We start from the raw sequence: 27,890 nt of genomic DNA, 5'->3' as shown, positions 1-27,890 counted from the left end.
ACCTGGACGACCTGGACGTTTGCATACCAGTCTAGGCAAAAGGATTCACGAAACGCCTGAGCAAGACGTTCGCAGACACGCTCTTGATTTATTTGGACATGAAGTCTAACGTGTAGGACGAAGTCTTAGGTTGTGTCACGTTCTCGTACAGCACATCCGTTCAAGGAGCGACCAACATGATACCGTTCAGCCTAGTTTACGAACTCGAGGTGAGGGCAACGCTTGACGCCATGCTGGGGTTGTAGATGACCACCTAAATGACGACTGCCTTTTCCCACAACGCACTGCCAACTAGCAAGTGTGCGAATCCAAGACTATAGAGCGAGGGGCAGAGGTGGCGGCCTGAAATTATGCACTGAGGCAGAGGCGAAGAAAGAGGGCTTCGATCGATGAACATTCCGTGAACCATGCAAGCCTTATGGGCGCTGAGGGGCATTTATATCGATCACACCTGCACTTAATTTATAGCAAGGCCGAGACTCGCGACGCTAGAACCTGCGACGAAGGACGCCGAATTTCCAGCAGGCGACCTTATCTGAGTTTCGTACCCAGGCTGACGACGTCGGCTGAGCGAAAATCTCCTGCGCCGTTATTTTTGTCTATATAGAGCTCTGCGACGCGTTGCTGAGCTCAGTTATGAGGTCGCTCCTCATGAACCGCAAGAACCCCGCGACGCAAGCGCTCTGAGGCGGTCCACGTGGTCCGCCTTACCTTAACACGTTTGGTCGCGCTCACACTGCACCGCATTCCTTTCTGAGTATCAGGTTGATGCTTATCGAGTGGAGTGGCTAATGTCGCACGCGCTCAAGAAGACGATAGCGAAGGGCCCGGATGAAGTAGGGCCGCTGGATCATTAATCTTCGGACGTTCTTTCTGAACGCTGTTGTTCCTGATTCTTCGGGCCCCCAGCAGCACAGCCAATCGACCCAGTATTGGGGATATATTGGCAAAGCCGGTACAACAAAATACCCGAGCGAAAGCAGCCATTTCCAATATTGGGAGAATTACCTGTGCTGCTCGGGCTTCGCCTTTAACGCCCCAGCAAGACTATTCACCTACGTAACAATCTGATGTGCTCGAGGCGGGACGAATTACTATCTAAGAGGTCTGCAAGAAATAATGAGCGAAACAGCTATGGTAATCTTAGGTTTAAGAAGCCTACTGCATTGAAAAGAAGTATCAATTTCTTATTTAGGATAATTAAATGCAAAATCGAGGCCGTACAGGCCTAAGGTGTCAAAAACACCTGACGAGGACCTGTCGTCTTGGGCAGATACATTCAACTGCAATCAGCAACATTGCTGTAATTCTGCGCAGAAGCCCTCTACAGTCCACAAAATAAAAAACTGAACACCACTCAAAAGCAACGTACACATATATGAGGCAAGACAAATAATAAATTGAAGCAAAGACAACGGACAAAGAAAGCCTGGAGGCGGGTTCTGTTTAGTTTATCTAGAAAGCCAGCGTAATTTAAACTTCATTCTTGATGTTATTTTGTGTGTTATTTTCAAGCGCTAAATGTAGTACTCCGCTGCAAGTGTTTAATACATTCGCTGTCTGATAAGTGAGGTTTTGAGAAGCGTAATTTGTACGCGGCTTGTAAACTGCGCAATTGTGGCGCCGGAATTATAAGCTGAGCACGAATTTAGATATTTGCTCTCAAAAAAGTTTTTATTTAAATATTGTGAACGAACTTTTATATATATATATATATATATATATTAAGGAAGCCAACAGTCACCGAAATCAAGGTGCATAGGGGAATGTTTCTTTTTTTAATATCTAGTGCCAATCAATTAGTTTTTTTTAAAGAAAATTACTTATAAACCAGCAGAAAAAACAACCATGCCGCCGGTGGGATCCGAACCCACGACCTCCGAATATCGCGTCCGGTGCTCTTACCAACTGAGCTACGGCGACGGCTGTCCAATCTGCTGCTTTCGTGGGTATTTATTTTTGCGTGTAAGCGAACCTTGAGAGTGTTCACCAGCGCCACCCTCATCCATAGCGGTGGACGTAGCACGTCCTGTAATACCGCAAGTGTGACGTAGAACGTCATCTAACGGCGAGGGCGGAAACTGTGCGAGAGCCCTCTTATGCTACCTATGGCATCAAGACTGCCAGAACCGAGACCCCCGTTAAGCTATTAGCAGACAAGGCAAATGAAGTGAGGGACTTGTTTGACAAACATATTAAGGTAGCCAACAGTCACCGAAATCAAGGTGCATAGGGGAATGTTTCTTTTTTTAATATCTAGTGCCAATCAATTAGTTTTTTTTAAAGAAAATTACTTATAAACCAGCAGAAAAAACAACCATGCCGCCGGTGGGATCCGAACCCACGACCTCCGAATATCGCGTCCGGTGCTCTTACCAACTGAGCTACGGCGACGGCTGTCCAATCTGCTGCTTTCGTGGGTATTTATGTTTTGCGTGTAAGCGAACCTTGAGAGTGTTCACCAGCGCCACCCTCATCCATAGCGATGGACGTAACACGTCCTGTAATACCGCAAGTGTGACGTAGAACGTCATCTAACGGCGAGGGCGGAAACTGTGCGAGAGCCCTCTTATGCTACCTATGGCATCAAGACTGCCAAAACCGAGACCCCCGTTAAGCTATTAGCAGACAAGGCAAATGAAGTGAGGGACTCGTTTGACAAACATATTAAGGAAGCCAACAGTCACCGAAATCAAGGTGCATAGGGGTATGTTTCTTTTTTTAATATCTAGTGCCAATCAATTAGTTTTTTTAAAAGAAAATTACTTATAAACCAGCAGAAAAAACAACCATGCCGCCGGTGGGATCCGAACCCACGACCTCCGAATATCGCGTCCGGTGCTCTTACCAACTGAGCTACGGCGACGGCTGTCCAATCTGCTGCTTTCGTGGGTATTTATGTTTTGCGTGTAAGCGAACCTTGAGAGTGTTCACCAGCGCCACCCTCATCCATAGCGGTGGACGTAGCACGTCCTGTAATACCGCAAGTGTACGTAGAACGTCATCTAACGGCGAGGGCGGAAACTGTGCGAGAGCCCTCTTATGCTACCTATGGCATCAAGACTGCCAGAACCGAGACCCCCGTTAAGCTATTAGCAGACAAGGCAAATGAAGTGAGGGACTCGTTTGACAAACATATTAAGGAAGCCAACAGTCACCGAAATCAAGGTGCATAGGGGAATAATTCTTTTTTTAATATCTAGTGCCAATCAATTAGTTTTTTTTAAAGAAAATTACTTATAAACCAGCAGAAAAAACAACCATGCCGCCGGTGGGATCCGAACCCACGACCTCCGAATATCGCGTCCGGTGCTCTTACCAACTGAGCTACGGCGACGGCTGTCCAATCTGCTGCTTTCGTGGGTATTTATTTTTGCGTGTAAGCGAACCTTGAGAGTGTTCACCAGCGCCACCCTCATCCATAGCGGTGGACGTAGCACGTCCTGTAATACCGCAAGTGTGACGTAGAACGTCATCTAACGGCGAGGGCGGAAACTGTGCGAGAGCCCTCTTATGCTACCTATGGCATCAAGACTGCCAGAACCGAGACCCCCGTTAAGCTATTAGCAGACAAGGCAAATGAAGTGAGGGACTCGTTTGACAAACATATTAAGGAAGCCAACAGTCACTGAAATCAAGGTGCATAGGGGAATAATTCTTTTTTTAATATCTAGTGCCAATCAATTAGCTTTTTTTAAAGAAAATTACTTATAAACCAGCAGAAAAAACAACCATGCCGCCGGTGGGATCCGAACCCACGACCTCCGAATATCGCGTCCGGTGCTCTTACCAACTGAGCGACGGCGACGGTTGTCCTATCTGCTGCTTTCGTGGGTATTTATGTTTTGCGTGTAAGCGAACCTTGAGAGTGTTCACCAGCGCCACCCTCATCCAGAGCGGTGGACGTAGCACGTCCTGTAATACCGCAAGTGTGACGTAGAACGTTTAACAAGTTATTACTGGAAAAAGTAGGAGGAGCTCGTCCTAAAAGGAAGCTTTGCTGTAGCATTTTTGTTCAGGGTGAACCTCATACAAGTAGTCCAAAAGACAAGTGCGAATGAAGAAGTTAGTAATAACTTCGTAATTTTACCTCCTCTGGTAAAAGTTCTCCAAATTTTTTTCACTAAGCCTACAGATCGGCTGATATTCGGTAAAATGTATTCCATATAAGTCATCGTAAGCAGATGCTCTTCCAACATCACGCCCAAGAGTGTTACTGAATTTTCTTCAGTGAGGCTAGCATCTTCAAATGGGAGGAAGAGCCTGCTACCTACTTTCATGTTTTTTTGCTCTGAATGCCATCTGCTTAGCGTTGATACATTTAATGTTAGTTCAGTTGATTTTAGCCATAGTGAAAGTTCCTTAAGCCAAGCGTTTGCCGTGTACTGTATGCCCTGGCAGTTAAGCCCAGCAGAGCTGCATCGCCTTCGCTCCTCATCAACGTCCCCGTCCTTCGCTGAATATCCGCTGCAGTTTTCCTCCAACTTCCTTACGTGCGAGACATCCACTGGCGTCTCGCACCCAAGCGTACCTTTGGCTTTTCATCGCGCCATTTTGAAAAACTGCACCACATGAGCCACCCTGGCATTCGTGCAACACAGAAGTTGATCACATCTCGTTTCCTTTGGCCAAGCATCAACGCCGATGCCTGCCGCTGGCCACAAACCTGCCTTGAATGCGAGATCGTCAACGTTCACCGGCATACCGTCACGCCTGTCTCTCCTTTTCGGCCTTCCGACGCGAGGTTTCCTCACGTCCATATAGACCTTCTTGGACCGCTCCTGTCATCACGTTGGGCCTCTTATCTGATCACATGTGTGGATTGTTTCACCCGCTGGCCCGCGGCGTTGCCCATTGCTGACACTACGGCAGAGACATTTGCTTCGGCCTTCACGTCCGGCTGGGTGTCTCGTTTTCGGCTGCCCGTCTGTCGTCACCACCGACCGCGACCGCCAGTTTCAATCGGCCCTGTTTACTGCTCTTGCCAATATTCTGGGCGTTCGCCACATCTATACGACCGCCTACCATCCTTCAGACAATAGCACGGTGTAACGTCTGCATCGGCAACTGTAGGCTGCCCTTACCACTTATCAGCCGAGGGAACGCTGGTCCGACCACCTTCCCCTCGTCCTCTTGGGCATTCGCTCAGCACAGAGAGTTGATCTAGGTTGCTCTTCTGCTGAGCGAGTATACGGTGTTCTCCTGTGTCTCCTCGGGGAATTCTTTTCTGCTGCGTCCCCTCCGTTCATCCATGACGCTTCCACCTACATCCGAGACCTGCGCAACACGTTTTAACGCATTACTCCTGTCATCCCTGCTGCCCGTCACCCTCAGTCTGTGTTTGTGAGCCAGGATCTGGACTTCTGCAGCCATGTCTTCATCCTCCGTGACCACGTCCGTCCACCGACCGTTCCGCGTGCTCCTTCGTACGACGAAGACCTCCACGCTTGACATCAGCAGCCCTGAAGACGTCGTGTCTGCTGACACTCTCGCGTCGACTCTGCCACCATATTGTGCGGCCTGCTCCAAACATATCCACTGGGAACATCCTGTGGTATCCGCTCTAGGGGGGGGGGGGGGGGGGGAGCCCTGTAGCGCCCCTCGCGCCGCGCTCTGGTCGCAGGCCACGGTAGAGTGCCGGGCGAAGATGAAAAGGTTGGCGCTAAAGTCCCTCCATGAGCTTTTCCAAAAAAAGTTGATCTAGAGACTTTATAGTTCGCGCTATGCCGCCGCAGCACGAGCAGCGCTATAAAAGCAGTTCGAACCTCAACGCCGTAGCAGCTGATTCTTCATCGCCGTAGCTCCGACAAATAAATTTATTTCGCGTGCGCACATATAAACTTCTTTGTATAAGCTGAATTGAGTACATCATTCATGTAAGGCGGGAAAAGAATCGGTCGCAAAATATACCTTTGGGGTACACCAGCGGTGACAAGACGGACGTGGAAATTTTATTCTTGATTTTGGTGATTAGGAGCTGGTTGTTTAGATAGATTTTCAAAAGTTCTATTTCGATTCCTCTTATCTCGTACCAACTTGATTTCGGGAGCTAAATATTAGTACACACTTGATTTCGGGTCTAAATGATTTCCACAGTCGAATGGTTAACGCAGATCTAAATATATTTCTAGAGTTATAGGCTTCTATTTGAACGTTTTCAATATTTTTCGGTTATAGTAATACTAATACTAATATAATAGTATAGATTGAGTCAGTCGGTTTTCCTGAAAACCATATTGTTGCTTTGCAATTATTTCATTTCTCCTAAGGTGTGAACACCAACGGCTGCTTGTCACATTTGCCGGCACCTTTGAGAATAATGTTAGGACGTAATTTTGTCTGATATTCTTGAAATCATTTACATTACCCCCTTCATGAACAGCGGTAAAAACAGCTATTTTCATTTTAACTGGAAGGTAGCACGTACTCATCATATTGTTACATATATTAGCTAGCGTTTCAGCGATAATGTCTGCTATTGTTTTAATTGTTCTTGTTTTAGACGCTACACATGTCAGGGCACTACTCTCACGAAGACAGGCAGTCGTGTTAATCGCCTGTCTATCGCTACAAGGGAACACAACAATGGAATTAGCGGATGTGCTACCTAAGTAGGTTGCCGGGTCTTTGTGATGGCCTTCTACATGTGAAGGTTTTCCGGAAGCCACAAAGTGGTCATTGAATTTATTTGCTAAATCTATGCCGCTGCAGTCTTCATCGTGCATATCAAACGTAGTACGTACCATGTTGTGTTTGTTACTGCCAAGTAGATTATTCAATAATGGCCACGCCTCTTTTGAGCTTCTAGACTCGGCAACACTCCTTGTATAATGGTGTGTACGGGTGGTTTTTATACCAGCACCAAGTTCTTTTTTTTTCAACTTTTCTTAAACCAACGAAATACTTCCCCCTTTTTTGCTACAAAGACTGAAAAATTTAATTTTTAGTGTGTAAGCACTAATCAGATGGGTACGAACCCCGGGCAAAATCGTTCGTTGTCTGCTGCGTTTTCTGTTTCCAGCTGGCCTATTACCAGTGCTCGCTGCTGCGGCACTGCCCGCTCATCGTCATCCTCTACGTACCAAAAATCCGTGCTTTCGCACTTATTAAGATGCAGTCAACATTATCCTGTGTATGGCGGTACCGAAGCGGGGCTTCATAGATTTTTTTTTTGTTTTGCAAAAAGAACCTTATGGAAAACGTTGCATAGAGAATCTGTTTAGCACTTCAATAAATACACCAAAGACTTACAAATGTCTGTCTCTCGTTATTTCATCTCAATCCGTACAGTTGCAAGATAACTAAAATGGGCCAAAACTTTGCTGAACACTTTTTCTGTACGTGATCTGTCGATCTTCCGAATAAGATCGCTTATTGTTTTCAGACAGTACAGTAAAAATGGGCGTGTGATCACACTCTACAAGCGTTAAAACAGAAGAAAAAATGCCGGCTTATTTAATCTGTGAAACAAGCGTCCGTCAAACCACTTGAACTTTCATTCTTGTAGCTGATTCAATCAAATTCACAAATTTATTGCAATTTAGTCTTCCCAAAATGTTATTCGTAGTTCTCTTGTCATAATAAAGTTATTCACGCCACTCATGAGGTACGCTTTCAGTGCATTTATTGGCACGTAGTTAAAGATTTCAACGAGAAAGCCACTGCAATGGGAAGCACTGCCAGAAGTTGGATGATAAACAACAGTGAAAGTTTTGCGCGAATGAGACACAACACGAGAACAGGAACAAAGACGACAACGCAGGCGCAGACTTTCAACTATTTATTTGAGACCGAAATGCAAACCCTATATAAGGCATGAACCTAGGCGCACAACCATCGCTGTCATTCACAAAAGACCTGATTAAAATCTTGACAACATTAATCAAACTTTTGCGTTGCATAGTTTTTTTTTACTCTTGTTGTCTGTTGGGTAACCTGCGTTGTCACTTCGCGTATTTCTCACCCTCTTTACTCAGCTTTATTGTTAGGTGCCTTACATATTTTTAATCATTTTCTTGACATGGAGTGTTTGGGAACATGCTGACTAGGTACTGTGTGGTTTATCGGCCCTTCTGCCACGTAAAAATTTCATTAATGTTGTGTAGATTTTCATCAGATCTTTTGTGAATGACAGCGATAGTAGTACGCCTAGGTTCATGCCTTATATAGGTTTGCATTTCGGTCTCAAATAAATAGTTGGAAGTCTGCGCCTGTGTTGTCGTTTTTTTCCTGTTCTAGTGTCGTATCTCATTCGCGCAGTAGTAGCCTTTTTTCTGCAATGAACGAACTAGCCCGCAAGATCGGTTTAAATGATAGTTCCACGTTTCCTTCTACGAAATACAGCTAAACTGGCACTATTTTCAAGGTTAGAAAGAACGCCAACAGAAAATGAAAACAGAAGACATTTCAGAGCCTACTCAATTCCATCATCAGGTGTGACTGCGGCCGAGTTGCAGCTTGCGTTTTTAAGCCCTCGTTTAGTCAGCCGCCTGGTCACTGACAATACACCGCGGATGTAAGAGGCTGAAAGGGTTCTTAGGGAGTCGTTAACATTTCCGCGCGTCTGCTGTATATGCCATGACCGAAGTAAGAGGCGCCTGCGCGGACGCGGCTCGGTGCCGTGCACAATGGTTCCCTCGAATTCCGTCTTTTGGTCACATGCCTCGCAGTCCACGGTTCGTTCCCTATGGATTTGTTTGACACCCGCTTTGTGCTGTTAGTTTTTTCGGGAAAGTTCTGGGTTTCGCCACTGTACGACGCACAGGCAGCACAAGGCTTAAAACAGCAAACTGCAAGTCGCCCCGCAGTCAAACTCATGAAGGACCCGAGTAGGGTCTGAAACGTCGTGTTTTTATTTATTTATTTTTTTGGTTCGCGATCTCTCTAACTTACATTTCTATCCCAACGAGACAGACCTCCGTGAAATGTTCTCTTTTGAATTTTCAACGTGTGGTACTTCCGCTAGATATGCAAACCACGTTTCAGGAAAAGCCAGAGCATGGACTTTAGATAGAGCTCCAAATAAATTAAGAGACAATCCATCTAATTTGTAGCAAAGACTTCGAGGAATTAAATGAAAAACTTACAAAAATGCCGCCACCGTCTGTAAGACGTTGAAGTAACGAGCGTTTGCTGCATGGTTTACTAGATGAAGAAAGCGAAGAAGAACGCGCCGCTCGTCTCGACGACACGGAATGTAATACGTTTTGAAACGGGGTGGATTGCCACTATGCTCGGCTACGGGTGCACGCACGCAGCCTAGCGGAACAATCGCCGCCTAGCGCCATCTATCAGAGAAATTACGATCCACGTCTACCCATTCTCGAGTTGCACCTCCTCAAGGTACGTCCCAAATAGAATTTGCTTCGTTTGGGGAGTCAAGATGGGCCTAAAATTAGGCTCGCGGTGCGATATGGTAACGCTTCAATTAGTAATTGCATGCACACAATATTTACCTATTATGTAATTGTGGTTTTATTTGTATACCACAAGCCATAGGGTTTTATTTGCCTACCAAATTCGGCACCCAACTGTCCCCGAATGGGTGCCCGTTGTTGTCGGAGAATATATAGCAGAACGAATGTATACGTGCACAGCGGACCCGTAAGGGGATAGTTTTCCTACCCGTCATGTGGTTGTTGCTCTGCGTCGGGGCTTTTGTTTGGTGGCGACAAAGAGGTGTCGCGTCACTACAGCGACGGCCACAGAAGACAATGTTCCCACTCCTTCAGCGCACGCTGGCGCGCCTGTTTGAGCAAGCCTGCGTCGGCCTTGTCTCTTTGGAAGAAGAGTTTCTGCTGAGATAGAGCACCCACTTCATCACGGTCAGCAACGGCCGTGCGGATGCTACAATAGAGAGTTTTAGTTTCACGTACGTAGAGGCTTCACGTACGTAGAGCTCTTACGGGTGACCAGTGCGCATGCGCAGAACGCAAAGGGTATGCGCGAGTCTCACGTACGCACGTGAGATTCGGATCTTTACGTTGCGGTCTTTGCGTTGCTTGCGCACGTAGCGTTGACAAACATGGCGGCGCCCTGCCCGCCGCTTCACAGCGGTAACAGCTTCGTCGCTAATCCCTCGACGCAATATCGTGTTCTAAACTGTTGTATTCGCCGTCGATTTGCCCATTCTTGCCCTAGCATAAGGTTTCAAGCTACAAATAGCTTTTGTTTTTCAGACAGAAGGGCGATTTTTCAGCTGTTAAGCCCGACGAAGTAGCGTTGGTCGTCGTCATAGCAACAGTCTCGCGAGATCTCGAACTGAGAGACCCCCAAACCAGCCAAACAGAAGTAAACTGCCAAACACAAGGACAGACCGATTGGCTTGGCTTAAAGACTTGTCTTGGATGATTTAGGCTACAACCAGTGTCTGTGTTTCTTAGTAGATGGCGCTAGGAGTAACGCGCTGCGTGCGTCGCGTACGTGTAACTATAAGGGTTTCAAACGACCTGCGTGCAGGCTACGTAGTCTTCTCACGTTTGCGTACGTGAACCCTCTACGTACTCTACGTACGTGAAACTAACACTCTCTAATGCTGGTGATGTGGTTGTGCGCCGAGCGCGTGTGTGTGGCGGCGTGCTTCCCCCGCGTTTCGTGCAGACTTAGGAGCACTAGTGACTGGCGCACTCCCACGTGTTGTGTCTTTCATAGGTTGTACTAGGCGACGGAAGCCGCATTAGTTTACTTATTTGTTCTCTTGAGAGACAACAGTCCGTAGTTTGTTTTTCGCTCAATAAACTTATCTTTAAACCCGGTTTAGGATGTTTTGCTTAGGGTGGGGGACGAAAGGTATGAGAGGGCACAACCAATTTTAATGGCCGCCATCTTGGTATCGAGAAACCGAAAATATGCCGCCATTTCGTCCGCTGAGGTCATACTCACAGAGTTCTACCCCTATCCACCATATTGGACCGTGATGTCATCATTGGCACGCTGCAGGTGGTTGTTTCTATAATGCTATTGTAGAAAGCGCTACTTGTCTCAATGCGGGATGCGCTGTTTTCTAGTTGGAGCCACAGATGGCGCTTTGATCTCAGGGCGGTAGCACACCCCACGAAATCTCCTAACGTGATGAGTAAGAGCTAACGCTCCTAAAAGCTGACATTATCCTGCAGAGATTATTTCAGGCGCATGTTGAAGGGTCCCGGGTCAAGGCGCAGAGCCATGTGATGGGAAACGCATTAATTGCAAAAAAAATGTATTGATTTTTAACAAGATCCCTTTCACCCGTGACCACGAATACGATCATTAGCCCTCTTTCGCGTGAATATCTCTCGGCGTTCCGGCAAGGTGAGCTGGTAGGCGAAAGTAGCTGCTTTTGTGCGCGTGAGTGAAAGGAGTCGCTTATCGGCAGGAGTCTAGATAGCACAAAAGCCAAAATTGCTGTAGTTTTTCCTAATTTCCCTGGCTTTTGCGCGCCATTCCACTTTCATGTTCCGATTGCTGCAACGAATGAGAATTGGCGGGCGCTTGTCACCCTTTTGCAGGAAGCATATATATGGTTTGAGCGTCAGTGGCACAAAGAGTGTGTAACCTATTGGGCGCAGCTAGCTCATCGACCAAGGTCATCAGATTTTCCCCATCTTACTTTTAAACTTGCTTTGGTAAGGAATACTCGACAGCAGACCATATTCACACTATCAATCAGGTGATAGAGAAATGCGCAGAATATAACCAACGCCTATATACTGCGTTCATAGATTACGAAAAAGCATTTGAGTCAGTCGAAACCTCAGCAGTCATGCAGAAATTGCGTAATCAAGGTGTAGAGCAGCCTTACGTAAAAATACTGAAAGATATCTATAACGGATGCACAGCTGTCTCAGTCCTCGTTCAATTCAGCAATGTAATTCCAATAAGTAATGATTGGCAAGTGTTGGGAATAAAAGATAGTGGAGAATACCTTAGTAATCTGCGATTCGCTGATAACACTGGCTTGCAAATTAGTCACTCAGGAGATGAATTGCAAAGCATGATCAATGAGTTAGACAGGCAGAGGAGAACAGTGGGTCTAAAAATTAACATGCAGAAAACCAAAGTGACGTTCAACAGTCTAGCAAGGGAACAGCAGTTTCCTATTGGTAGGGAGGTGCTGGAAGTGGTAAGGGAATATGTCCACTTGGGGCAGGTAGTGACCACAGATCCAAATGACGACAGCAAAATAACGAGAAAAATAAAAATTGGTGGAGCGCATATGGTAGGTTCTCTCAGATCATGAATGGCAGTTTACCAATTTCTGTGAAGACAAAAGTGTACAACAGCTGTATCTTACCGGTACTCACCTACGGGGCAGAAACATGGAGGATAACGAAAAGGGTTCAACTTAAGGACAAAGCAGCGAGCTATAGAAAGCAAAATTATATCTGTAACGTTAAGAGAAAGGAGAAGGGCGGAGTGGATCATAGAATAAACGCGTATTAATGACATCCTAGTCAAAATAAAGAGAAAGAGGGCTTGTAATTCTAAGGAAAGATACCCGTTGGACCTTAACAGTAACCGACTAAATTCCAAGAGAAAGGAAGCGCAGACGGGGGCGGTATTAAGTTAGGTGAGGGAATAAGATTAAGAAGTTTGCGGGGTTCTTTTCAACATCATGTATCTCCACGTTTAGCCATCTTGTCTATTCTTCAGGATCATTTAGCTGTTATTTCAATACATCTTCTCTGATCGTGAAATTCTAAATGGTCAAGGTGCTTCCTTATGTTCTGAATTTCAGTATCCAGTTTACTGTGGTTGGTAAATGATGTCAGCATATTTAGCAGACATCATACGGACTGATTTCTGGGGCTAATCTTGGCTTACTTGAGGCTAGGCAAGGAATGCACTAAAGCATTCATTTCCAACAGTATAGTTAATTTTTCATCCGGAGCTCCGCGGTGGCTCAGCGGTTATGGCGCTCGGCTGCTTGCCCGAAAGACGCGGGTTCAATCCCGGCCGCGGCGGTCACTCTTCGATGGAGGAAGAATGCTAGAGGCCCGTGTACTATGCGATGTCAATCAACGTCGAAGAACCTCAGGTGGTCGAAACGACCCGGGGCCCTCCACTATACTGTCCCTCATAGCCTGAGCCGCTTTGGGACGTTAAACGTCAAAAATCTAACATAATATTTCATCTATGGCTGTCGGCTCGGCTATGCGTTCACATTCCTGCTAGCCCCCCGGTGTCCTTTCCAGTAAGTTCATTCCCTCTTGTTCAAGCCGTTATTCTTCTCGGGCACTTGCACGAATCTCTAGACGATTTTCCTGTTCCAGGTTGATCACGATAGAGAAGGTGATAACTGTATCTGCGCTTCTCCTTTTTCTTTATCAGGGAAAGATATTGCATATTTCGATGCCTGTTTGCTCGATGTCTACGTCCTCGAGCTATACACTCGTGCTGTTTTTTATATGTTACCACTCAGCCCAAACTGATATTTCATTATATGCACGCTTTGTGATCGGAGGCCCCGACAGCGGGAACAGACGAGCCTGGCAGGCGCCATCGAACTATATTTGACCAAAGGTGCTGTCGTCCTGAGAAGAGGATTAGGAACGGCTCCTGGCGACGGCGAGCTGTGACGAAAGGCCTCTAATCCCTTCGTCCGGAGTATGGAATGCGGCATTTCTCCCGAACTGCGCCCTCACGTGGACCGGCAGAAAGACCCGAACAAAGGCGCCGGACCCTCCTCGCTCGCTTGCACCTGCGCGGCCAGACAAAGCGGGGGCGGACACGGCTGATTCATTTTACCCTCTGGAATTCACTGGGACCGTCAGGACGCATCTTTCCACGGAAGGGATCACCGCCTACAAAGCCAACGACCTTATGCACATGGTGAACCCGTCGGAAACCACTTTCCAGGACCTCAAGGCGCCAGGATTCCTTATCGCCTGTGCACGTGTTTGTGAGGGCGAAGCGGTCACGGGGTTAGGGAAGAGACTATGAAGAGTGTGTCTGCCCATTGGAAGCTTGATCAGCCACCGGTTTCCCTAGCTAGGTGCCTAGGGAATATCTACTGTATTTAAGCCGCAGTTTGGCTGGTTTCACAGCACTTCATCTCTGACTTTTGGTCTCCCTGCTTCTGTTGTAAATATGTAAATAAACCTTCAAGTTTACCAACCCTCCTGAAGGCTGCCCTCCATTGTCTGCAGAGTTCATCGTCATGCGGTGAAGACCTCGGTCCCGATACCCAAGCATATCAACGCCTTTTTGTAGTAAAGAGCAAATTGATGTCTAGCGGTTGTAAAGTGTGCTTTTTCAGTATGTTCGCCCTTAACATTGTTGCTAATTTTCAAAGTTCAGGTAGCGCGCCTGTCTTCGATACAACTACCTTGCCTCCTCTTTCATTTCCGTCAAAAGCGCTTTGTCAAGATTTCAAGACTCCGTATTGCATGTAACTACTGGACTGTTAGCGCTTAATGGACCGCTACACATCTGCGAACTTTCGATTAATGAATTTGCGAATCCGTAGATGAAGAACGCCATCCTATCTTTCTTAAACGCAATCGATGAATTTCGCCGGCGTCATATTCAGAGGGCAGTGGTAGATACCGCATATTATTGGGTAAGGGCCGCACTTTTTAACGCTATAGCGTTAAAGGCCCCATTGTGCTCAAAATCCGGCGTCGGCGTTATCAGCATTGTGAGCAAAAAATTACGAGCATGACTCTGGGAGGTGGTACAAGTGAGCAGCCTAGGAGACAGGAGTTCTACCTAGGTCCGTGACCTTGCAGCGTCACCTGGCTACCAGAGTAAGCAAACTGCCCATCATGGCAGTTATATTAATGATTGGTTGCTCGGGAACACCAACCTGGGTCGCGGAAGGCCCACCACTAGAGCACCTGCCATCGCATGTAAATGGTGCTTCGCTTAACCGCTGCACCACTGCGCCAGGAGGGGTATGAGGGTTCCCAGATGAATGTAAAGAAGAAAATGACCTTCTGCATATATGGAATTTAACGTTTAACGCTATCGCGTCATACCCTTAGGGCAGAGCTGAAGTATCCGGTCCAATTTTTTTTAAACTTTGGCGAGATGCGCCCCTTACAAACACCAGCATTTTCCGGTTTAATTTTCATGCTGTATTACAAGGAAGCTACAAAATTTTGTATTACTAAGCATTATTTTCTATTATATTTATCGCCAAATCTAGCGCATAGTTTGATCTGTATATAGCGCCTAAAATTTCATTTCGCGGAATGCTTTCCTGGTTCTGCGGCGAGGTGCTTCTTTTGGCGAAACTACCAGTGCACTATCGTCAGTGGCGAAGCTTCGGCCGGCTGCCCACTTTGGCAAGGAGCATAGTGGATCGTCACCTCCTCCTTGACCACCCAGATCCCAGGGTGGCTAATGACCATCCACGACACCCACTTCCATCTGTTGGCCTGGATTGCAAAGAGCGCAGCCTCCTCCTGAGACTCAGGGTAGGCTGCGCCAACACCGGCTCCCGCCTCTTCCGCATAGGCCTCTCCGCCTTCCCTGGGTGCACCCTCTGCAATTACCCAGAGGAGAAAGTCCAGCGTCTCCTGTGTGGGTGCCCTGCCTTTGTGTCCGCAAGGACTGTCATGGAGGCGGGCTACCGCTCCTTGGGCCTCCCCTGCAGCTCAGCGGACCACCTTCTGTTCCCCGGCGGCCACCATCCTGCCAAGGCCTTCCGGCACCTCCTCTCCTTCCTGGAGGCCACCGGTCTCTCTGGCCGCCTTTAGGCCACAGGGGACAGCACATGTCACTGACATGATCACTGCGGATGCGCGCCTACCCTCTCCTTTCAATCTTTTTCCCCTCCCCCTCCTCCTTCTACGACACGCCGGCAGTGGGCGTGGAGGCTAGCCCTCCAGTAGACAAGCCCGTGTCTTCCCACTTTCCATTCTTCTTTCAACCACAGAAGAAGAAGAAGCCCACTTTTCGTGCTGTTATGCGTATGTGACAACTCAAAGCATGAAAACTGCATTGTACGCGGTTGAGCGTCTGTTTCCTACTATAAACAGTTACCTGTAGCAGGCTGGCATAAAGGACGGCTCAATAAGCAGTACAAATGAGAATCATGTCTAACTGAGCGGACTAAACTTGAAAGCCCTCAGAGATAGCATTCAGCAACACATCGGTGCATGCTCGAAAACTATAATACTGACAGAAGCAAGCAGTTGTCAGGATCTGGCAGGACTATGGTGAACGCGAGCACTCGTGTTGAGCAGCTGATTCCATCCGATATTATCTTTTCCGATTATCGGCTCCCGATTGGCGGCAGCTGCCAATGCTCGATTGCGGGCCTTAGCTGCATGTATACGGGAGTCCTTGTTGAGCAAGTTTTCGTGTTCTATTCTTGAATGCCATGAAATACTCGGGTTAGCGGCGGCAGCGCGCAGCATTGTGCATGTTACCATTATTCTCTCTTACATAGCTCAGAAGCAGCGGTGCCGGGTAGCCACGCGTGCCAACAAGAGGGCAAAAGAATGTTGTGGGCACCAGGCGTTTATGGCCACCACTGCTTGGGGCTTAACAGCGCACAAACTATGCATACGTGCTGATGAGAGCTTTGAACCTGCGGAGGTACGTTCATCAGTTCAGGAGCCAACGTCTTCAGGAGGCAACCGTCTTATAATGTGCTGCCCCTTTACTACATAGCATTTTATGATCGCATCTACTCTCAACTCAACGCCCTGGCTTAGTGGTGACAGCGCTGCAGTGCTGAGCCCTGATGAAGCTGATTGACTGCTTCCCACTGCGGTGAAGTTTCATTAAAGGCCAAACGCAAAAGGCGCCAATGCCAGTGCACAATAAAGAAACCCAGGTGGCTCGAGTTTTATCCTCAGCCATCCACTACGGGGCCTTTTTCTCTCTTAATTTTTTACTCTCCCTTCGTTCCTCGTCTCGCGGCGCCGTTCAGGTTTCAAGGGGGAAGTGGACCAGGTGCTTCGACTCTGCTTTCCTAAAAAAAAGCGGATTTCATTTCATTTCTACAGTGAACGACGATATATTTATAGTGGTCAGCATAGTACAGCACTTATAGTGGCCATTCCCCGCATTTAGCCGTTTTATTTCTGTCTGTCTGAAGCCTGCTTTGTGGCAGGCTGCTCAGCTGCCCACCGTGTCAGGCGGCAGCTCAATTAATCATCAGATGCTGCTCGGGAACAGGAACCTGCGTCGCAACGAAACCCAAGCAACACAAGTCCCACCGATGGCAGCACCTGCCATCGCAGGCCAGTGGCGCATCGCTTGACCTCTGCACTACTGTGCCAGGAGTGGCAGGAATACGCCGAGGGAGCTATGAATGTAGAGAACGACCGATTCCGCATATATGACCGTTAACCCATTATTGCCATTCGAACAATTGCCGTCCGCGAACACTTGTTATGGACACCGGAACCAAAGTGAAATCCGAACTGCTAGCGCACCTATTTCGCACTTGACCTAACTACGCATTTCGACCATATTTTGTTTTCGTAGTTTGTGGATGGATAGTGTTACGCTAGTGTATTTAATAGCAGCTTCTGTAGCTCCAGATCCACAGGAATTCCTCGTTTTTGGTCTCGCTTGGTTACGATAATTATTTCCCTGTTTCGATTTTCTTCGAGCATGGACAACAGCCTGCAAGGAAATGATCAAAGATGTACGTTCAAAAATATAATTATTATGGCACTCTTAACGCCCTCGTATAGGCCCACGAACATGAGTCGCAGACTACTATATTTCACCCCCTATATTAAGCTTGGTAATTTCTTGCTCAGCTAAGCAGAGCGCGACGTCGACTGCAATCTTGACGCTTCGTAGTGTCTTGTTAGAGTGCTTTGTAAAGCTACCAACATTAATTATTTTCAATATACCAGTAAAATTAATCAGTAAAATTTACCAGTAAAATTAATATACCAGCATTGCAGTGCAACGTAGCCAACCAAACGTAATGGTGCTATTTTTACCTTGTTCTTATCGATCGCATCAATAAGTTCATGGGGGCCAATCCCGGCCGGTGTGACTGCACACACGGCGCCATCTAGCACAGCTAGAGTGGTGTAGAGCATCCCGGACTGATGCGTGATTGGATTGTGACCCAGCATCACGTCGCCTTCTCGCCAGGGCAGATGCAACCTGCAGAAAATAACGGCATTACTGTCTGGAAGCCCAGAGCACATTCTGACTGAATACTACGTCTATAGCATGTAAGCATTAATGTACTGACGTACACACGACATTTCTTTTGTGTTGTATGGGGCGGTTGAAGCTCTGGAGGTGAGCTGCAGTCGAACAAACCTCGTGAAAACTAAAACTCGCGAATAATGTTTACTAAATATTAAGAAAAAAAATTATCTGTGAGATGAGCACATTATTCGTATCGGCAACTAGAATGGCAAAGCGCCGAGACATCTGATGCTCGATACTGAATGCAAAGTTCTTAAAATGAATTCTTAAGCCATCGCTGGAATTTTGTTCATTAGTTTATAAATTTTTTTGCTGCTCTATGTAGTATACTTCCCTCCGGGGAATACTTAAAACGCAGCAGCAAGCACAAAAATGCCATAGTTCTGGTGGGTATAGTTAACAAAAGGAACTGAACGCGTTTCTAATCTGAAAACTATGGGCCAATACTCCGACACTAAGAATTTGTGGAGTGAAAAATAATGGTTCTCTTGCGAGTACCATTTTCATTCCGTAATGTGGCTGAGGGGAGCGCAGAATTTAAAATTTTTGTTAAAAGCTTTATTAAAGACTACAAAAATATTGAAAACTAAGAACCTTTTTAAAGCATGAAATATACTCCATGATTAGGTAGAAACTACTGAAGGGGAAATAAAACGCTTTTATTGCAGAAGCTCTTAACTGGATATTTAGTACATCGCACTTTTTTTGGTTCAATTGCGCTTTGTAAATTTGAGAACAAAGGTCACGCAGGAAACCAAAAACCTGGTCAGGCAGCCTTGCGCACTTTCTTCGCGACTTGCTCCTGCTTTGTTCTTAGCAATTACAAAACGCTATCTAACCAAACAAGTTCCAGTGGTAACAGCAAGAACACTGTTCTTTTGGCGCTGAAATCTTGCTCTCATAGCTCTCTGAGAAAAAAAAACACCGCTTCCTTCGCGATGTAATTCTGGTCCAATTAACAACCATAACTCTGTTGCACGCATAACCTACAACCATGTCAAAGCTAGAGCGTTCCTGTATCTCTTCCCTCTTTTACTCACCCTTACTCCGTTCTCCTACAGCGTGGTGGACGCGTCCACTCAAAATTGAGACGGTTGCTGCGCCTTTCCTTTCCTCAAAGCCAATTTTCTTTTTTTCTCGGCTACTTATCCAGAGTATCCGGGTTAAAACCCGACCGCGGCGGCCGCGCTTTTTTTGTTTTTTTTTTTAAAGCGATATTTATTGTCCCAGGGCATAAAAACTATGAAGTGAGACAAGAGTAAGATGCTTAAATAAATGAAAAAAGATGGGCTGATCTGATGAAATGAAGAAGGGAACGGTGATATAGACCCTGTGTCCAGGCAATATAGGAATCCGGATTGTCCGGTGAGAGACCCACTGCCGCCAGGTGCCGAATTCTCGTCGGCTTCAACGCCGGGCAGTCCCACAACAGGTGGTGGATATCCGCCTCACAGTCTCTGATCTTTCACCCGCGGCGGGGATATAAATCTTTGAAGTGCGGCCACTTGCGTGTCACAGCTGGAGTTAGGGCAACCCCAACCCGTATCCTCCGAAGGGCAACCTCCTCTTCGCGGGTAAGACCACGGGGGAGGTTTACCGCACACGGAGGGATTAGAGCACGTGTGCGGCACCGGAGGTGTTCCTTTCTTGTTAAAAGGAGGGTGGGGTCATCCAGAGTGAGGACTCGAGGCAAAGACGAGGATGGGGTCAAAAGGCAGGTCGCAGAATCTGCGCGGCTTTGTGCGATCACGAGGTCACGCGGGACCCACTCAATACGGATTTGCTGCGGGATGCGTTCCGCTAGACGATGAATGTCTTGGCAGATTTCTGGGGTGCGACTGACTCGTCGTAGTAGGCGTGTGACGTGAAGGGCGTCGGTGCGAATGACAATGCGGGCCGTGGGTAGCATGGGAACGGCGGCCACAGAGCAAAGTGCCTCTTGAACCGCAAGCATCTCCGCACAGAAAGAGGAAGGAGGTTCTGAGAGGCGAAACCTTGACGCTTTGTTCAGACCAGGCTTGCATGGACAGTAAACTACCGTTGTTATTTCGCAGGCCTGGATGCTTTCATCATCGTACATAACGATGGAGCCATGCGGCAGATTGGCGTCTTGCTCTGTAATTCGGTCACTAAACGACGATGTCGCGCGGGTAGATGATGGCCGACGTAGATCAGTTGGCTTGTTGTCGCTTAGCTGCACAAAACGCCAGGGAGGAAGAACTGGCGGGGGCGGCTGTAGAATGGAGTGCGATGAAGCATATTCCCTGAGTGCACACGTTGTGTGTGTAAAGCTTGACTTTAGGCGGCGCGCATCGCGTCGTTGCTGCACCAGCTCATCTGCGCATGTTCTTGGAGTGCCACGATCGGGGTAATGCGGGGAAGGCAAGTGATGACCCTCATTGCCTTTCGATTAAAAGCTTCTAGACGATCCCATTGAGCCCTCGTCAAATGCTGTAATTGGGCTTGGTAAACGAGGCGCGGTTGCACAACCGCCCGCACCAACTGTCATGCAACATGAGATCGGGCTCCGCCTGTTTTAGGAGCAATGCGTCTAATCAGACCCAACGCCTGAATTGCTTGCTTTTAGCCCGAGAAAGCAAAGCAGTACCTGTTCCTGACTCGTTTATTGTCAAGCCCAAGATTTTTACGGTCGAACTTTCTTGAATTGGAGTTCCGGATAGATGGAGACGAATTGGTGTTGCCGCAGTTTACGGCGCCCCCAGCGGTTGGCGACTGACACGAACGTGGTTTTGCTCACTGAAAGCTGCAGACCAATCGAAGAAGCAAAAGTCGACGTAGTATCTATGGCTGATTGTAGGGCTGCTGCTTGAGTCATCAGGTCGTTGTGAGTGCTCCACACCGTTATGTCATCAGAATACAATAATAACTTAACAGAGACATCATGTAAGCGCCAAGTAAGGGGGATAAAAGCAATATTAAATAATGTTGGCGATAACACCGATCCCTGGGGAACGCCGCGAAGAGGCACAAATGATCCGACGGCCTCACTACCGAGGCGTATGGCAAAGTGTCGGCCTTCAAGGAAGGATTTAACAAAATTGCGCACTCTAACGAAGAAATGGAGCATGTCAAGCGATTCCAGGATGGCAGCATGACTGATATTATCGTACGCATTTTCAACGTCCATGGATAGTACAGTACGTACATTGTGGCTGCGAGTTGAGCCCAGAACTGCTGACGTCCAGACAGCCTGTCCATCTTCTGTACCTATGGACGTACGAAAGCCAGTTTGGGCGGGATGGTAGAAACCATGGTGCTGAAGCCACCACGACAGTCGTGTGGCAAGCATTTTTTCGGTAAGCTTGCATAATGTTGGCGTAAGCGATATAGGCCGGAAACTTCCGAGGTCTGTCGGCGGCTTCCCCGGATTTGGTATGGGGATCACAATAGCAGATTTCCAGGTATCTGGTACGACGCCATCTATCCATATCTTGTTAATGGTGGCGAGGAGTTGAGGCAGTACAGCGGAACTTAAGTTCTTGTAAACCTCGTACGGAATGGAGTCCGGACCGGGCACAGCCTTCCGACGGGCCTCGTCTATTCCTGCAAGCAACTCCGTCATTGAAAATGGGCTTTCAATTCCCTCGTCGTTGGCTGTAAATGGGAACTTATCGACACATGCTCTAATGGCAGTCAAGGGGGCTACTAAGACCCTTGGAGGCAACACATCGGACTTGGGGAAAAACTTCCACGCTGCCTGTGTGGCGAAATCATCCGGAGCTAAGTTAGCTGCGAAGCATGTTGTGGCCGCTGCGTCAGGACGATGGGAACCATGTTTCATTGCACAAAACGCTTGCCAGAGAGCAGCATTCGATGACTTTGTCGAGAACTGCTCACACCACGCATGCCACTGCCGCCGCGAGAGATCGCGTTCATATCTGCGAGCCTTGGCAGTAAGGTAATTCAGCCTTGTCCGTGCTTGCGCAGAACTCGAGTCGGGTCTCGGGAAGCTGCCATCTCCGCTTGCCGGCGAACAGCCCACAGGTTTAGCAGACCGACATCTGGCGCCAGGCAATTCACGTCCGTCCAGGTGACAGCAGTAGCCTTATTCAGCGCAGTTTGTATGCAGTCCACAAGTAGTGTAGATTATTGCAGAGAGAGATCGTCGACGGTGGTGCGAAACGTGTCTCAATTGATAACAGAACACTTATGGCGTAATCGGCGGGCTCTTGATGGATGTAGACCGATGATAATAGGATGGTCACTACCCCAGCATTCTGACTCCAGGTGCCACGATGGAGTCCGGGGTCCTGACCACAACGTAAGCTCCGGAGCATATGCTGGACTGCGAGCATGGCGCACAATCCGCGTTGTTGAATATGGGTGGTTGAGTAAAACAAACAGCGCATCCGCGAATGCGTCCCGCACACGCCTACCGCGGAGGCTTGAAGAGGGGCACTCCAGTCCGGGTGAGGGGTGTTAAAGTCCCCACCGACTAAAACAGGCCTCCCTGGGTGCTGTCATTGTAGAGTTAATAACCACCCCAGATTAATGCGGGAGGGAGCTCCACCGGCGGGTCTTACATAGTATGACACGACCACAACAGTTGCCTTGGGAAGCTTCACAGCCACTGCGACTACCTCTTGATATGAGGTGCACCAGTTTTCTTGAGAGAGGCGAACTTGAGGAAAACGCGCATCAAAGTACACCGCCGCCTTTCTCAGAGGGGCAGCAGTGTGCACACGATGGTCATTCATTGAAGGAGACATGTATCCATTAAAGCCAGAAATGGATGGCAAGGCATTGGTCTCCTGCTGTAGCAGTGCCCACACCTGGAGCGTGTTCATGCTAAGTCGAGATTTGAGCTCTCCCAGCTTTGTGGAGAGGCCTCTGCAGTTCCATTGAAGCACACCACAACAACGTGTGCTTGCCATTTGCGATGAGGCTTCCAAGCGTTGTAATAGAAGGTATGTCAGGTTAGATAACTGGTTTAGCATAATTCGGAGGAGGGATGTTAAGTTATCCTGCAGTGCTGCAGAAGACCTGGTAGAGTCTGCGAAAAACGCATGAGGACTGGACGTAGTCGAAGGCGTTGCAGCATTGATTGGCATGGAGTGGGATTCCGCGGGTTGTCTACGGCGAGCAAGCAGTTCATGGCGTTGTCGTAGCTTACAGACCTCGGCTAAAAGGCGTGCAATTTGGTCGTCAACTGCTGCCATGTCCTCACGCAGAGGTTTCAGTATTCTGGGCTTTTGTGTAGCCTGAAAGCGACGGCGATCGTTGCGCACTTTATCATTGTACGACTGTTGGGCAGGTGTATTGGGCTCAGAAAGCTCCGGCCAGTCGTTTTCATTGCACTGAACAGCCGCAAACCTGTTGGATGTCTGTATCGGGGCTTTGTTTTCATTCGGAGGCACTTGCTTACGGATCCTACGCCGAACCTTCTCAGTTGCTTTCTGTTTTGTTGGGCAAGTTGGAGAGGTGATCTCGTGGTCGTCAGCCTTGCAAAGCCCGCATCAGACGGTGTGCAAAAGGGCATGATCGGTGCATGTGGCCAGGTCTGAAACAGCTGTAGGAATAGGCAGCACTCGGTTTGCAAGGGCGAGGCCGCAGAATACAGCCATAGCAGTAAAGTCGTTCTGGGAGAGTTGGTGGGTCTTGTAGTGTGACGATGCACGAGCGCCCCTTTCCCATATACCGCGCCTGGATGACACGGTGGGTTGGACAGTACAACTCACGCTGGAGGGTCGTCTGGTCTTCGACAACGTCGACGTTGTGGACAACACAGCGTTGTAGGTCCGAACCTTCTACAAGGTACACCTGTACCGGCACCGAGATCTCGCTTGTAATCGATATGCACTTGAGCGTTTGCAGACGCTCGACAGAAGCCGAAGTCAGGAGCCACACAGCGATGGTATTAGATTTCGTTCCAGACGTGAAGCCACGAAAACCTTTGGTCCCAAGATACTCGTCCAGGTTCATTTGAAGAATCGTGTTCGGAATGTCTGTCAGGATTTTGGCTGCCAGAGCTTTAATGGCCACTTTTTACGATACCGATCCCGCAGTGCAGTGCAGGGTAGCCAACCGGAACCCCTTTCTGGTTAACATCCCTGCCTTTCCCTCCTCCTCTTTATCTATCTATCTATCTATCTATCTATCTATCTATCTATCTATCTATCTATCTATCTATCTATCTATCTATCTATCTATCTATCTATCTATCTATCTATCTATCTATCTATCTATCTATCTATCTATCTATCTATCTATCTATCTATCTATCTATCTATCTATCTATCTATCTATCTATCTATCTATCTATCTATCTATCTATCTATCTATCTATCTATCTATCTATCTATCTATCTATCTATCTATCTATCTATCTATCTATCTATCTATCTATCTATCTATCTATCTATCTATCTATCTATCTATCTATCTATCTATCTATCTATCTATCTATCTATCTATCTATCTATCTATCTATCTATCTATCTATCTATCTATCTACCGATCCCGATGTCGACACAGCCACCTGTTTGGCATACGCTGGGCAGGAACGCTTGCCTCGTGAGCTGCAGTTGGCAAAAGACGAATCCTGTGCAGTGTCCCCTGATGGGCGCTTTTGAGAACTGCGGGAAGCCGGTGGCACGGATAGAGGTGCTGAAGACAGGTCCATTGGAGAGCTCTCCTCCTCACGCTGCACGGTTGAAGCCCCATCCAGCAGTGGAGGCTGGGCAGTCATTGCCGTGTTCCGCCCAGAGGGCAGATCGCTTACGGGCTGAGGTGCATTTGTAGAAGGCGGGATGTGCGCTGCCTCTGATGGACTGGGAGCAGGAACCAAGACCTGGGACCCAGCCTCAGTTGTCAAAAGAGGTGTTGCTGAAGCCGTCGTGACCGACGCCGGCGAAGCCACCTCTGCCAGCGCGTCACCGGAGGCTCCGAGTCCAGCTGCTGGGATGACTGAAGGACATTTGCTTACTACCACCCTGTCAGACGGCGCATGAGCTTCGGGAGCTTCATCAGATGGTTGGAAGTCAGTTCTCTTGATATAAGGAATGTATTTATGCGGAGAGCGAGATTTTTCACTGGAGCGATGTGCAGCAACCTTTGCAGGGACACTTCGTCTTCTTCCTCCTCCCGTATATGCGCATCACCAAGGTTAATTTCACAATATTAATTTCACAGCCCGCCGCAGTGCCTCAGTGGTCAGGGCGCTCGGCTACTGATCCGGAGTTCCAGGGTTTGAACCCGACCGCGGCGGCTGCGTTTTTATGGAGGCAAAACGCTAGGGCGCTCGTGTGTGTGCGATGTTTGTGCACTGTTAAGATCCCCAGGCGGTCGAAATTATTCCGGAGCCCTCCACTACGGTAACCCTTTGTTCCTTTCTTCTCTTAGTCTCTCCTTTGACCCTTCCCTTACTGCGCGGTTCAGGTATCCACCGATAAGTGAGACAGATACCGCGCCGCTTCCTTTCCTCGGAAACCAATTTTCAATAATAATAATAATTGGTTTTTGGGCAAAGGAAATGGCGCAGTATCTGTCTCATATATCGTTGGACGCCTGAATCGCGCCGTAAGGGAAGGGGAAAGGAGGGAGTGAAAGAAGAAAGGAAGAAAGAGGTGCTGTAGTGGAGGGCTCCGGGATAATTTCGACCACCTGGGGATCTTTAACGTGCACTGACGTCGCACAGCACACTGGCGCCTTAGCGTTTTTCCTCCATAAAAACGCATCCACCGCGGTCGGGTTCGAACCCGGGAACTCCGGATCAGTAGTCGAGCGCTCTAACCACAGAGCCACCGCGGCGGTAAACCACTTTTCAATTTTAAATTTTTTGCACTGCCTGCATCTACGATCAAGAAGTAGTGCGTTCGTTGTGGGGAGCGAGAAATAACAAATACGTTGCCTAGCGGCTCATTACATGATACATTTGCCAGGAGCTAGATTAAAGGCGCTCCCATTGTTTCACACACTGTCGTTCTCTCGTGCCTTAGTCCAATCGTCCCCTTAATAAACGCGGAGTAACACGCCTTCCTTCATTTTTTTCATGCTGATTACTTCCGTACTTAGAGCGTTGCGCGCTTTGCATGAAATACACTATAAGTACTATGTTCTTTTACCGATGAAAATCTGCTTTGGCACTTAACCGTAAGTACACAGCCATTATGGGGTGAAAACCTTCCCAGAACATGGGGAGAATATGAAGTGATGATTCGGGATTATTATGGTTAATTTGTGTTTACTGTCTACCCATGGCACTAAAGGATACGTACTCGCCTGCTATAAAGGTGCGCCACTTGCCCACAGCTCTCTGTCTCATACATATCTGAGCCACTATGCAGTCCTCAAATCTGGTCGCTATAGCCGTTCAGATCAGTAACGCATCATTTCATCATCATCATTTATTTTCCCTTAAAGGCCCCAATGGGGCATTACATAAAGGGGGGGGGGGGACAAATGGTAATAACGGGTCACAAAGATAGAACACAAATATAAATGGCAAGTACAATTTAACACAGCAAACGCATTGAAATTACCAAGACAATAAATAGGTAAATAAAAGGCATTCTACAGGAATTGAGGAGAGAAATAAGCAGTCAATAAGTGTTTAAATTTTACTGAGTTGGTTTCATTGACTATATCGTCAGGTAGTACATTCCACTCGGATATAACAGTTGGCAAAAATGAATTATTGAAGGCTTTAGTGGTACCATGAATACGCTGAACACTGTTGCAATAAAACAAAACGTTGGGAGGATCTCTAGGGGGGTAGAATAAGGCTCTCACGTAATTGCGGGAAATTATAATAAAGTTTGTGGAATAGGCAAAGTCTTGCTATCTTACGTCGTGATGACAGGGGGGTTAGACTAATGGAAGGGTTGATATTAAACGCTCAGCCGAGAATCATATTTGGATGTTATGAAACGAGCAGCTCGGTTTTGGACTGCTTCTAACGCCTGGATTAGGTATTCTTGATGGGGGTTCCAAATAGTCGATGCATATTCAAGTTTGGTACGGATAAATGTTTCATATGCGATTAGCCACCTGTTCAAAAAATCAAAAAATCAGCAGCTACTGCCCCAGCTACCGAGCCTACAGAATTGCCCTTCTAAGGCCGTTGAATAGGTACCTGTTGTTCGCTCAATTTCAATTACGGGAAATTGGGATAAACGTACGTCGTGGCACGGTAAAATAGCCGGCCTACCTGCCAGCCAGTGTCAGCTGTTCAGAGGGTCCAGGTTTTTTTTAGAAGAACCAACAACCACTAAAAACTTTATCTCACCACCGTAAGACACGGAAGTGTGGAAAATCATCCTCAAGGTTTTGCAACCTTTAATACTTAAAAGAGTATGGGCGCCACTTTAGAAATAATACGAACCAACATCTAAGTAGATAGCAGGGTCTGCAAATTGAAATTCTTGACAAGCGATGTAGGCGAAATGTTTGACCTAGAATCATATTTTCTACAATATTATAAGGGACACTGCATCAGAGAAATATTGGCCATTCTCAATACATAATCATTCTTTACTGCCGTGAGCACTCAATGTTAATAATTGGCTCTACTTCATACGAAAGTGAGCCTCAATTCTAATCTGATGCACATTAAATACCATTTCTTGAACTAGAACTAGAATGAAGTTAGTTGAGTGGATGATGATGGTTCCGAGGTACGTTGATAATTACATTGTCTTTACACGCGTTCAGAAACCAGATGTAGCTCTGGCAGATCAAGTTGTCAAGGTGTTTCAAGAAGCCTCCTATGGATTGAAGTTCACAGTGGAGCTGCATGAAGGAAGATGCATCCACTTTCT

General features: G+C 47.4%; 1 protein-coding gene across 1 annotated transcript in view; it reads right to left on the bottom strand.

Annotated features, from left to right (window-relative positions):
* LOC144128039 (2-succinylbenzoate--CoA ligase-like) overlaps window positions 1-27,890 on the bottom strand; it is a 91,768-nt gene that overhangs the window by 23,146 nt on the left and 40,732 nt on the right. Inside the window, exon 5 of the mRNA XM_077661087.1 lies at window positions 17,892-18,060. Within this exon, the coding sequence (XP_077517213.1) occupies window positions 17,892-18,060 (169 nt within the window). The remainder of the gene's footprint in view (window positions 1-17,891; window positions 18,061-27,890) is intronic.

Source organism: Amblyomma americanum, chromosome 4, assembly GCF_052857255.1.
Source record: "Amblyomma americanum isolate KBUSLIRL-KWMA chromosome 4, ASM5285725v1, whole genome shotgun sequence".
Lineage (NCBI taxonomy): Eukaryota > Metazoa > Arthropoda > Arachnida > Ixodida > Ixodidae > Amblyomma > Amblyomma americanum.
This window is presented reverse-complemented; position numbering and strand designations above follow the sequence as displayed.